This window comes from Leptonychotes weddellii, chromosome 5 (assembly GCF_054177405.1).
Source record: "Leptonychotes weddellii isolate Sample4059 chromosome 5, ASM5417740v2, whole genome shotgun sequence".
Lineage (NCBI taxonomy): Eukaryota > Metazoa > Chordata > Mammalia > Carnivora > Phocidae > Leptonychotes > Leptonychotes weddellii.
In genome coordinates, this window is record NC_138373.1 from 57,996,708 (window position 1) to 58,009,839 (window position 13,132).

At 41.2% G+C, this 13,132-nt stretch overlaps 1 protein-coding gene across 1 annotated transcript in view; it reads left to right on the forward strand.

Moving 5' to 3' along the window:
• Positions 1 to 7,748: 7,748 nt before the first annotated feature.
• RAB18 (RAB18, member RAS oncogene family) overlaps positions 7,749 to 13,132 on the forward strand; it is a 31,346-nt gene continuing 25,962 nt past the window's right edge. Inside the window, exon 1 of the mRNA XM_006739475.3 lies at positions 7,749 to 7,930. Coding sequence (XP_006739538.1) covers positions 7,863 to 7,930 — 68 coding nt within the window. The 5' untranslated portion in view covers positions 7,749 to 7,862. The remainder of the gene's footprint in view (positions 7,931 to 13,132) is intronic.

Consider the following 13,132-nt stretch of genomic DNA (forward strand, 5'->3'; position numbering starts at 1 on the left):
ATTCTCCACACTCTTCTAGATATTAAAATATAGGCCATTCTCTAACTCATTTTAGGAAGCCAGCAAACCCAAACTTGACAAAGATAGTACAAAGAAAACTATAGACTTTCAGGTATATCCATACCAGGTTTATCTAGGTTTTAGATCCTCAGACTACATTGATTAATAACTCACAACTAACTTTATAATAAAACACCATACCTGTAACACTATATTTTCTTTTGAGGTCCATTGTTAGCTTATCTCTTCCTGGCTTTTGGTAATTTAAGTTGTTGGCTATTGACATCATGGTCCTGTTATCATTCACTCTAAATATTAGCTATTCACTTAATATGGCTTCACGAAAATCTACAGCCCACCTTGAATTGTTGTTTATCCACTCCACCCCATGTTCAAATATCAGAATGCTCACTTGGAGTTTTGAACTGAAAATGTCATCATCAACATGAAATATCTAAAACATTCTAGTCAGTAGTGAAAATGAGCTTCATGCAAATACTTGAATAGCACAGAACTCCTATCCATTTAATCAGTGTTCCCAAAAGTAAATTTCTCTTCTTTTGGCTAAGAGACAAAACTGTAAATAACTGGACGAGTTAGGGCTTCTTTTCCTATACCACTGGGTATTGGTGGTTGAGGAAATAAACCTTTCCAGGTTTAGCTAAACTGTACATGTTTATGGTGATTCTATGATATGGCGTAATGGAAGTATATTAGGAGATGTAATCCTGATTCAATTTTCATCCCCTGACTTATGACCTAGGGCAAATCACTTCAACTCTGTGACTCAATTTCTTTTCTTTCTTTTTAAAAAGATTTTAGTTATTTATTTGAGAGAGAGAGAGTGCAGGAGAGAGTGAGAGAGAGCGCGAGCAGGGGGAGGGCAGAGAGAGAGGGAGAGAGAGAAGCAGACACCCTGCTGAGCAGGGAGCCCAACACGGGGCTTGATCATGGGACCTGAGATCATGACATGAGCTGAAGGCAGCTGCTTAACCGACTGAGCCACCCAGGTGCCCTTGACTCAATTTCTTTAACTATAAAATGGGAATAACATTAAATGCTTACTTCAGTTAATTGGTGAAGAGAATGGCTACATCGGTCAAGATTCCAGCAAGGAACAGAATCTAACTCAGGTGTCTCAAGAAACTATCATCAAGGGACTATTTACAGTAACATGGTCACATTAGGACAACCAACAATGGAGGAACTCAGAGATTAATGTAGTGGGAAGTCTTTTCCACTCTAGACCTGAAGGGGAATAGGCAGGCAATAATGGTATTGGAGTCCAGTGAGAGCTGGGACTATAGCAGGTAATCTAGACCTGGGAAGTCAGATGCTCTCTGTGGATTATGAGTTCTATGAGAAAAACAGCATCCTTTATAGGTTGCAAGTTTCAAGTTTTTACTGTATCCTAAAGGACAGCACTCCAGCCCCACAGGATATTATCCTCATGCTTGCATCTCAACTGAGCCTGCCTTCAGCTATTCCATAGACCAGCTGCTTCTGGGTGGTAGGGTATGATGATAGCACCAGTGAAGTCCAAGGGCCTTCATGAGCCTGCTGCCAATGAATTCCTTGGTAGGAAGTGGTATTGTATAGGTTATAATGGGTCTGGGGTCCAATGGAGAATAACTGCACAATGGTCCTCTTCTCAGTCTCAGCTACCCTGTCTCCTGGGCCCTGAGACAGCCCTGCTTGTGTCTAGCTACAAAGCCTAATATACAACGACATGGATGGAACTACAGGGTGTTATGATAAGCAAAATAAGTCAATCAGAGAAAGCCAATTATCATATGATCTCACTGATATGTGGAATTTAAGAAACAAGGCAGAGGATCATAGGGGAAGAGAGGAAAAAAAATGAAACAAGATGAAACCAGAGAGGGAGACAAACCATAAGAGACTCCTAATCTTAGGAAACAAACTGAGGGTTGCTGGTGGGGATGGGGGTGGGAGGGATAGGGTAACTGGGTGATGGACATTGGGGAGGGTATGTGTTGTACTGAGCACTGGGTATTATATAAGACTGATGAATCATATAGACCTGTACCCCTGAAACAAATAATACATCATATGTTAATTAATTGAATTTAAATTTAAAAAAATTTAAAAATTTAAAAAAAAGGAATGAGGGGGAAAGAAAGCCTAATATGTCTACTCCAGCTCTTGACCCTGACCCCTCTCATCCTAGGGCTGCAGACCAAAGCTCTGGTGCATATCAATGGAGACAGGAGATACCCAGAAGGTGGGGTTGTTTTCAGAAACTCTGCTCAGCCAGGGGCAAAGGGAACTTGGGGGCTGGGGTTGGGGGGAATGATCTGTGGCTCTGCACCAGTAGCACCTGAACTCCAGCCACAAAGGCCTGTTGTACTTGGACGCAGCAGCCTTGTACAAGCCATGAGTTACAATGCACATGTCGGTGCCTGTTAGAGTGTGCAAGTTCTGCAGGCGGCATTTCTATTCTTTTCACCCTGATGCTGAGAGGCATAGCAAAAAGATGCAGAAAAGTCAATGGCCTGAATGTGGTCTTTTTCCTCTCCCGTTGTCCCTTCCTGGGGCCACTGGTGGGGGCATGTTGTGATCAGCACAGACTCCGGAGGCCTTCCCCATCACACTTCCAAGTGGTTTCTTACTTACAGTCTCTTCCTCCATACTGGGCCTGCTCATAGGTCATCTCAAGCTTCAGGTCTTAAGCATCTTGCCTTCGATTGAACTGATTATATATTTTTTAATATGGCAGAAAGAATTAATACTAATGTATGGAACCAAATAAGGTATGTCTGAAGCCTAAGCAAGAAAGATTCTTTTTTCCAGGGATTTAAGTGTAATAGTGTATGTGTGGAACAGAGCACCCAGCCCAAATCATTGGTTAAGAATGTCATTGACCTGATCGTTCTGTTTTGGTGTCTTGGTATCTGCCCTGAATTTCAGAACCACAGTTCTAAAAGAGTTTGGAAAAGTTTTGTGTCCAAAGCCCACCTTCATATAAAATTCAACATGGTTGAAACCTAACTCATTTTCCTCCCTCTTTCTTTCAGGAATTTTCCTTCTTATGGGTGGTACTAAGGCTTAAAATATTAGAGAAATGCTTGATATTTTTCTCTTCCTTTTCTTCTCCTTGCCCTTCACCAATTGCCCCGTGCAATTATCCCTTGTGTCTTTTGTAGAGAGCTTTCCATTTCTAGGCCTCTTGCCACCACTATATTCCCACCCTTTCCTGAATACTTCCTATACATAGCCAGATTTATCCATCTAAAATATTATATTTACCTATCATCCCAATGCCTTTGTTTACATTGCATTCATTCTGCCTGAAGTGTTGCTCCCTTCCTTGTACTGGACATACTTTGTCACGTCCTGCTTTCTTTGTGAAGCCTTTTCTGGTTGTTCTAAGCTTCACTGTCCATTTGCTCTGGTCTGACTTTCTGGAGCATGTATCGTCTGTATCGATCATTTAGCACACACACAAAAATGCTACGTTGCCTTATCTGTGCACGAATGCCTCCTTCCTTTCTAGCAGTACCTGGTAATGGTTGTGCATTAAGAGTTATTGAGGTTTCGGGGCGCCTGGGTGGCTCAGATGGTTAAGCATCTGCCTTCGGCTCAGGTCATGATCCCAGAGTCCTAGGATCGAGCCCCACATTGGGCTCCCGGTTCAGTGGGGAGCCTACTTCTCCTTCTCCCTCTGCCTCTCTCCCTGCTCATGCTCTCTCTCTCTGTATCTCTGTGTCTCAAATGAATAAATGAAGTCTTTAAAAAAAAAAAAAAGAAAAGAGTTACTGAGGTTTCCCCCTCATATTCAAGATAGAGATTTAAGAGACATCCCAACTTATATAAAAAAACAAGCAGATTTACATCATTCCAATTTCCTGAGGTTGACTTGGGGTTTTTATATTGATAATTTTTTTTTGGAGCAACTACTCGAGGCCTCTATGCTAGACATTACACTACATGTTGGAGACGGAACAATGAAGGACAGCAGTCAGTTCCGCTTTCCAGAAGCGCACATTCTGACTGGGGAACAAGTAATTCAACACAATTATAATACTGTGGAGTACACATCGTGATAAATGCATAGGTACTATCAGAACACGTAAGAAGAACATGTAACGCTGACGTGGGAGGCCATGGAAGTCATCCCAGAGAAAGGGACCCCAAAACAGGAACACGGAGGATGAGTAGGAGTTGCCCACGTGACAGTGCGCGTGAGTGTATGTGCAGGGATGGGGTGGGGAATGGGGGACAGAAGATCGCTCCAGGCAGAAGGAACGACATGTGCAGGGTCCTGGAGACAAGCAAAACTTGGTTCATTGAAAATATGGAGAGAGTTTAATTTGGCTGGAACACAGAGTACGAGGCATGGGAAAGCAAGAGATGAAGTTGGAGGGATAATCAGGGCTTATGATAAGATAATAAACACTTGTGAGGACAGTGAGCAGTGGACTGAAGGCCGGGTGACTACATTAGATTCACATTTTGGGAATACCATGTTGCCTGCAGTGTAGAGAAGAGCCTGAGGGGACAGGAGAGTGGAGGCAGGCAGGCCAATTGGGCTGCTGAAAATGGTAGGTAATCCAGCAAAAAGTTGATGATGACCTAATCATAGCAGTGGTGGTAGAGATGAAAAAAGTGGATAAATTTCAGGGATGCTTAAGGTAGAACTGCGAGGACTAAGTGGGTGTAGGGAGTGAGAGAGAGAGAGTTAGACGGATGCTAATGCCATGCCATAAGAAGAAAATCAGGAGAAAAAGCTAGTATGGAGGAGAAGATAATGCGGTCGGTGTCAGGCATGTTTAGCTTGGCATTCTGCACCTGGGCATACCCATGTGGAGATGTCTTGGCAGTTATGTACCTTGACCTAAACCTCAGGAGACAAATCTCGGCCAGAGATATGACTTTGGGACTACTCCAAGCAGTGGGATAAGGAAGCCGTATAGGTCCTAGAAGACAGTGTGTGTGTAGAGTAGTGTAGAGTAGAAATGTGTGTAAAGTAAGTAGATAAAATCAGACTAAAACCCAAGGAACAAAAATGTTTAAAAGACGAGCAAGAGGATGTTATTAAAAAAAAAACCCTGAAAAGTGGCCCAGAGGTAGGAGGATATCTAAGAAAACATGGTGTTGCCTAAGTAGGTCAACAATGTTACATACAATATCAGTAAATCCAGGCCTGTTATTTATGAGAAGGTTTTTTGTTTTTATCTTGGTGTGAATACTACAGGGCAGCAGTTCTCAACCTTTTTGGTTGTATAAATGATTGTATACTCTTACAAATTATTGAGGACTCAAAAGAGCTGGTTTTGTGGCTACATCTATTAACATTTACTCCATTAGAAATTAAAACAAAACTTTAAACAATTAATTAACAAATAATAAACCTATTTGGTACTAGTTAATATGTTTATAAAAGTAACTATTTTAAAACAAAAAACTTAGAGAAGAGTGGCATTACTTTACATTTTGGCAAATCTCTTTAATGTCTGGCTTAATAGAAAACAGCTGGATTCTCATATCTGGTTCTACCTTCAATCTGTTTTGCTCTCACACATTATGTGTAGCCTCTGAAAAATTCCACTGTATTATCATGAGAGAACAAGAGTGAAAAAAAGTAAATAACATCTCAAATAATTATGAAAATAGTTTGACTATTTTGCAGACTCCCTGAGAGGGAACTCTAGGGATCTGGGGACTATATTTGTAGAATCACTGCCCCAGAGCTGGAGAGCTTGACAATACTGTGAGCCTCACAAATAAACTCTTGATACCATAGTCAAAAGTAGGCAGGATAGAGTCGACTGAGGTTTCAAGGGCTATTTTATGAGAGGTTGAGGTTGCCTGGTTGATACTATCTTCCAAAGTTAGGAATGGGCTCAAGAATGTTCATTCAGTTAATTCATTCAACAAGTATATTTAGGGGCACCTGGGTGGCTCAGTCAGTCGACTGTGGGACTCTTGGTTTTGGCTCATGAGGGTCATGATCTCGTGGTCGTGAGACTGAGCCTTGTGTCGGGCTCCGTGCTCAGCACGGAGTCTGCTTGGGATTCTCTCTCTCCCTCCCCTCCTGTCCCTCTACACCACCCCCACTCACTCATGCATATGCTCTTCTCTCTCAAATAAATAAATAAACCTTTTAAAAAAACCAAATATTTATTTAGCACATATTCTATGCCAGTAACTGCTTTAGAGGCAGAGGATATAACAATGAACAAAACAGACAAAAATTGCCTTCATGGAGCTTCCCTTCTGTTGGGGAAGATTACACAGTCAACAAAATAGTAAAATATATAGTATACAGGAGCATGGTAAGTACTATGCAGAAGAATAATGCAAAGAGGTATAGGGATTGTTGGAAGGATTTGCAAATTTCAGTAGTAGGGACAGAGAAGGGATCATTTGAGCAAAGGCAACATTCCAGCAAAGACCTGAAGGACATGAGGGAGCCATTTGGTTGTCTGGCAGAAAAGCTTTCCTAGGTATTTGAAAAAATGAGTTTTTAAAATTTATTCTAAATTTTATTAATATATATTCTTTAATCAGATATCTATTGTATCTGGCATTAGCTGCAAGTATAAGAAAATAAGATCTGAGAGCTAATATTCATTTAGTGTCTGCCATGTACCAGGAACTCTGCTAAACATTATATATGAGGTTTGGTACCTTCACTAATATTTGCAGTTTAGTGAAGAAGACAAAGCATGTACATAAAATTCCTGCAGTTACGGTGTAGCAGTTCTTACGAGGAGCAGTAGTCGGTTTGAAGTTGCACCAACAGAGGTTTGCATGCACCTGATCTACCTGACATTTACATCTCTCTTTCACAGTGAACTGGCGTGTGAAGGGTACAACTCTTTAACCTAACAGAAGCTAATCCAGGAAGTTAATAATACCCGATCGCACCTTTTATAGAGCGCTTGAGTTTAGTCGGTATTATTCTAAGAAGTATTATTGCCTTTACTGTGAGTCGGGAAATAGGCTCAGAAGGCTAGGTAATGTAAAGCAGTTATATGGTATGGTGTGGGGTCTCTGAGCACAACAGTCAAGAGAGAATTCTTGAGGAGTTGTATGATGCAACTTAATAAGTTTATTTAGGTAGCACGGGGACAGGACCCCTGAGCAGAAAGGGCCGTACTTTTTGTTGTACGATGCTGGTGGTTATATGCTTAGTGCTTAAGGGGGAGGAGAGATGTGCAGAGAGTATTAGATCATAAATCTTTTCTACCTATTTCTACTCCTAAAACTACTTTCACAAGATTTCTCTGGTGTTTATTATTCGGTTCAATATTAACTATCAGTGAGATATACAGGCAGTCATGAGACTACAGCAAGCAGCACATATTTGAACCTTATTAAAACTATGCAGGCTGCAGGTCTGCCTTTTGGGCTAAAGAACATTTTTCTGCTTCTATCCCTCATCAGGTGGGGTTGGGACCTAAATTTAAGATACCTGCCTTCGAGCACAAGCTTTTCCTATTGCAATGCAGCTGTTACGAGCAGCTGCTGAAATAAAAGAGCCTTATGCTCTGCCAACTCAGCCCTTTCCCAAGTACACCACTGAAGGAGGGGTAGGTTAGGGCAGGGGAGGAGCAACAGCCTACAAAAGGGTGAAATCACACGCGGTTCTTCCCATCTGCGCTTGCGCAGAGGATGAATAAGCTCTCCGGAAAGACGCCTGGGATTCTGAGTTTGCGCAGACGCAGTTTCCTCAAGGCGGAACTGGAGCGACCGAGGCTTCTGCAACCTAAACACCCGGGGAGAAAGGAAGGTGGCAGACGCGCAGCGCTGCGCATGCGCGGGCACCTCCTCTGGGGAAGGGTTGAGAACCGGACTGGGGTGGCCAGCTGGGCTCAGAGCGGAGCGGGGTCAGGATGGACGAGGACGTGCTGACCACCCTGAAGATCCTCATCATCGGCGAGAGTGGCGTGGGCAAGTCCAGGTGAGACGGGTCTGCCGGCGGTGACGACGGCGGCGGGGCTCTTTCTGCCTCCGTGGCCGCTGTCTGCTGGGCCGCGTCGGGAACGGTAAAGGCGGCGGCTGGTGCGGGCCGGGCTGGGGCCGGGCTCCGCTCGTTCTCCCCGGCCTCTCGGCCGCGCGGTCTTGCAGCCCCTGCCTCCCCCCGACTCCCACCCCCCACCCCCCCGCCTTGTTGTGGGTCCGTGGCAGGCCCGCCTTGTCTGGATACGTTTCCCCTCCTGTCGTACCAAATAAAAAACAATTCTGAGGGCCGCCGCTCGGCGAGCGGGTTTGCTGCCGAGGAGCCTAGGGCGTGGCGGGCGGGTTTGGGCCCGAGTCTGGCCGAGAGCGAAGCCCGGACTCGGCCCCTGGGGTTCAGGCTCACTGTCACCCCGCGAGTTGAGTTGTAACTTTAGCACTTTGGTTTTTCTGTCAGGCTTTCTCTGAATACGTCGTGTTCCACACGGGAAGTTTCGTGACGCCTTGGGTCACATTCCTGGCCTATTTTGGTGCACCCCTTTGCCGCTTCTCTGTTTTCTTCTGAGTCAGCTGTGAAAGAACTCTTTGGTCTTCTGACTACTTGAGTAATTCACTTTAGTCTGAGATGCTAGTGTTTAAGCTGTGGACTTTATTCTTTGAGAATAAAGTGTAATTGTTCCTTCGCATTCTGCCACATCATACAGAGGTGAAAGAACAAATTAGTATTTTGTGTTTTCTTTTTTGACTTTTTTTGAGGGAAAATAATAGTTGACAGTGGTTCGAGTTGAGTATCGGGTAAGAACAGTGATGCTCAGTGGGTGTTGCAAGCGGGTTGTGATTTCCTCCAAGCCTTAGAACAAAGTTCTCCAGGTCAAGTTATTCTTGCCATCTCATTATTATTATTATTATCACTAGGTTATATTCTAGGCTGTCTTGATTTTTAAACAATATTCCAATTCCAGGAGCTGTAAGTAATTTCATATTTTAGCTATGCCTGCTGATAAACTTATCTCCAGATCACTTCATCAAGTTATACTTTTTTAGATGCTTAAGGATTTGAAATTTTATTCTGTAATACGTTCTGCAATTTTATATATTTTTAAAGTATGACAATATATTTTCTAGTTTTTCTCATTTAGTGTACTCAGTATATATTGGAGTGAGGGATTTGTACATAACAAGGAATAAATTAATGAAACACTGTGGGCTAGCAAAATAGTATGGGTAGTGTGGATGTGTGTATATGTATGCATTATTTAAAGGACTGAATAGGGTGCCTGGATGGCTTAGTTGGTTAAGCATCTGCCGTCTGCTCAGTCCATGATCCTGGAGTTTCATGATCGCAGAGGCCTGCATTTGGCCCTGTGTTGGGCTCCCTGCTCAGCGGGGAGTCTGCTTCTCTGCCCCTCCCCTGGCTTGAGCTCTCTCTCTCTCAAAGAAATAAATAAAATCTTAAAAATATAAAGGACTGAATAAAATACTTTTCATGATCACTATTATATTTGAGGGTTAAAAAGTTAATATATTGAACATTGTCTTAATAGGACTTCTATAGCCTTGTGGTCTTTTTTTCTTGAGATGTGACCCTCACTTAGGTTAAGGCATATGAAATTGCTGATTTTGAAGTCAAAAATGGTTGAATGTCATTTCATGTGGTTCAACCCAATGCAAGTTTGGTTGGCAACATTTTCCTAAAGGTATTGGATGGATGACCAGTTAAGCTGTGTTAAAATTTTCTGGAAGGTTAACTAGAGTGTTTATGTAATTGAGGTTCTTCCTCTAGTGTAAAATCAGTTAGGTGGATTTATTGGTTTCCTTAGTTCCCTCCCTTCAGACAAACTTGTTTGGATTTAATTTGATCCAAACTTTTCTCAGTACTTAATGGTGAATTTTCAGCTGCTCACTGCAAAATTTTAACACATTTAACTACCTCTTTCAAGAAAGGATTGTGTTTAGGGAGAAAGTTGGCTTATTTTTCTAGCTAGACATACGTTATTGGTGCATGTTCTTTGCTATGGAAAACAACCTTGAACACTTATTCTTTCTGGGTACGATGAGAATTAAATGACTCTACTAAGATAGAAGCCTATTCTTTTTAAGCTGAGTTAGTACAAAAACATTTGTCATGGATATAATCTTTAAGGGTTGTTCTGACCAATAAGTTTGTTTCTTTACAGATCTAGAGTTAATGGAAGTGAAATACCACTTGTATTGTTGCATGACAAAGGACATCTTTTTTTTTTTTTTTTTAAGATTTTTATTTATTTGACAGAGAGAGAGACAGCGAGAGAGGGAATACAAGTGGGGGAGAGGGAGAAGCAGGCTTCCCACTGAGCAGAGAGCCCGATGCGGGGCTTGATCTCAGGACCCTGAGATCATGACCTGAGCTGAAGGCAGACGCTTAACGACTGAGCCACCCAGGCGTCCCGACAAAGGACATCTTAAGTAATTCAAATTAGTGGGTTATTTTTCCAGTTTATTTCAGACTGTTGGAGTGTGATGAGCATGTGTGGTAGCAGCCAGGAGATCAGGATTATGAAACTGGTGCTGCCACTTCTGTGACCTTGTGTGTGATACTTGAACACTCTAGGTCTTCATTTCTTATTTGAAAAATGAGGTTGGAATAGAAATCCCTCAAACCCTATCTAATGTTAAGTGTATGAGATGCTTTGATTCTGTGGCTAGCCATAGTGACGTAAAGAAGTAGCAAAGTGTTTCAGAAACTGGGAGGGATTATAGAGATCTTCTGTTACCTAAATTGCTGTCCCTCCTGTGTCTCTGTGTCCCCATCCTTTTTAGCCAATTTCATTTGTAAATTAAGAAATGCAGACTATTTATGATCACACTGTTTATTATAAATTTGCTTTCCTCTAAATGATATGGTGGTAGTTACTCCTTCCATCTATAGCTCTGCATGGAGAGTATTTTGTTGCTTTGACTTTGAAAATATGAACGCTTAAATACACATCCTTTAGAGCATTGGTTCTTAATCATTTTCTGGTTGTGGAGTCTTTAAAAAGTCTAAGTCTTTAAAAGTCTAAAAGTCTCTCTGCCTAGAAAAAAGCATAACACAGAGTTGAGAATACATTTCCAGCTAACGGTGTACCCCTGGCTAAGATCTGCTTATATTCAGAGCCCGTATTAAAATTTGTTGCTTTGTACCTTATCAGTTCCCTGGCTTTCCTGACAAAGTACCTTTAATGACAAGGATTATCGTAAGGATTAGCAATTATGTAAGAAGAACCGCTGGCTCAAGTGTCTGGCACATTGTTGATGTTCAATAATTAATAGCCAATACCATTGTTATTATTTGTATTATTCTGGTATTATTATTACTACTGCCACTACTACTCTACAAGTTTCTTTTATGTAATAATATTTAGTGTGGTGACCAAGTATGGATACATACCTTTTCCATTCTTAAAATATGAGTAACTAAATTTTTAGTGAAATTTTTACTTTTATTAATTTAAAAACCTGTTGGGGAGAGAAGAAAATTTTTATAAGTGCAGTCTTTCAAGATTCTTGTTAGTGCTGTCACCTGACTCACGTTGGAATAAGCAAAGTTATAGTCAAGAGGGTACAGTGTTACGTGGAAAATCTACTGTTTATTTCACTTTTGTGGTGCTGGTTTCATGGTAAACACAAGAAAGCAAAACCAAGAAAGGGAGAGTTAATCCTTCAAATACAGTTAATGACGCCGGATTTTGAATACCAAAAGGCCGTTATGTGTTGCAGTATACTCTGGGGAAAAAAAATCTCTAGCAACAGTAATTACAACCTACAGAAATATTTGTAAATTTTTTTTGCATTTCAGACATCTGATAGCTATTTCCTTGATTTTATTTATTTATTTATTTATTTATTTATTTATTTTTAAAAGATTTTATTTATTTGACAGAGACACAGCGAGAGAGGGAACACAAGCAGGGTGAGTGGGAGAGGGAGAAGCAGGCTTCCCGCAGGCAGGGAGCCCGATGTGGGGGTCGATCCCAGGACCCTGGGATCATGACCCGAGCTGAAGGCAGTCGCTTAACCAACTGAGCCACCCAGGCGCCCTTCTTTGATTTTATTAATGCATACAGGTTGATCGATAGAACAGTCTTGTCCTATTGTAGGAGATAATGTGAAGGAAGATTGATTAATTTTATAAATCTAGGGCTTTAACAAAAGCTTAGATTATATTTTTGAAGAGCTTCTAATAATTGACACTTCTACCTTATATTAAATAAATAATTCGGGGAGATATAAAATCTTAGATTATTCATATGGTGTCTTTTTTTAAAAAATTCAAATTCAGTTAATTAACATATAATGTATTATTTGTTTCAGGGGTACAGGTCTGTGATTCATCAGTCTTCTATAACACCCAGTGCTCATTACAACACATACCTTCCCCAGTGTCCGTCACCCAGTCACCCCATCCCTCTACCCCACTTCTGTCAGCAACCCTCACTCAGTTTGTTTCCTATGATTAAGAGTCTCTTACGGTTTGTCTCCCTCTCTGGTTTCTTGTTTCATTTTTTCCTCTCCTCCCCTATGATCCTCTGCCTTGTTTCTTAAATTCCTACTCGTGTGGTATCTTTTGCTATTATTTTATCTCTTTCTAGTTTCTTTACTATTTCTTAGGTTTAGTCCTCCTTATCTCTCACCATAACCATGGCAGTTGTCTTCGGTTAATTTTCTTGCATTTTTTTTGCTGGCATTAACTTTTCAAAATGTAGAGCAGTTCTTGCCATTCTTTTTTAAAAAAGCTTTCAGTAACTCCCTATTGCCTACTTGATTTCATACACCCTACCTAGCATTTGCTAGAGTATACCTATTCTGGCTATCATGTGATCTACCTTCACTTTTTACTATATGTTTTCTTCCTGCTTAGGTAGTAGTCCTACTACTTACTACTTGTTACCAAATGATAGATTTTCACAGCTTTCTGTTTTACTTGAATTCAGAGTGTAGTACACATCAGATTTAAACAAAAAATTAATTTGTTGCATTCCAAGAGACTTATTCCCCCCTTTTTGTTCACGTCATAGTATGACATGTTGCTGATACTATTTTCTCACAAGGACGTACCTTTATGGTTACCAAAACCAAAACCAAGCCCAAATCTTTTCACACTTGGGAATTGTGTAGGGGAGCATGGGGAATATATTAAGTAAACTGCTTTGCTCTTGGGGTTCTTTTATTGCCTTTCCAATAATTT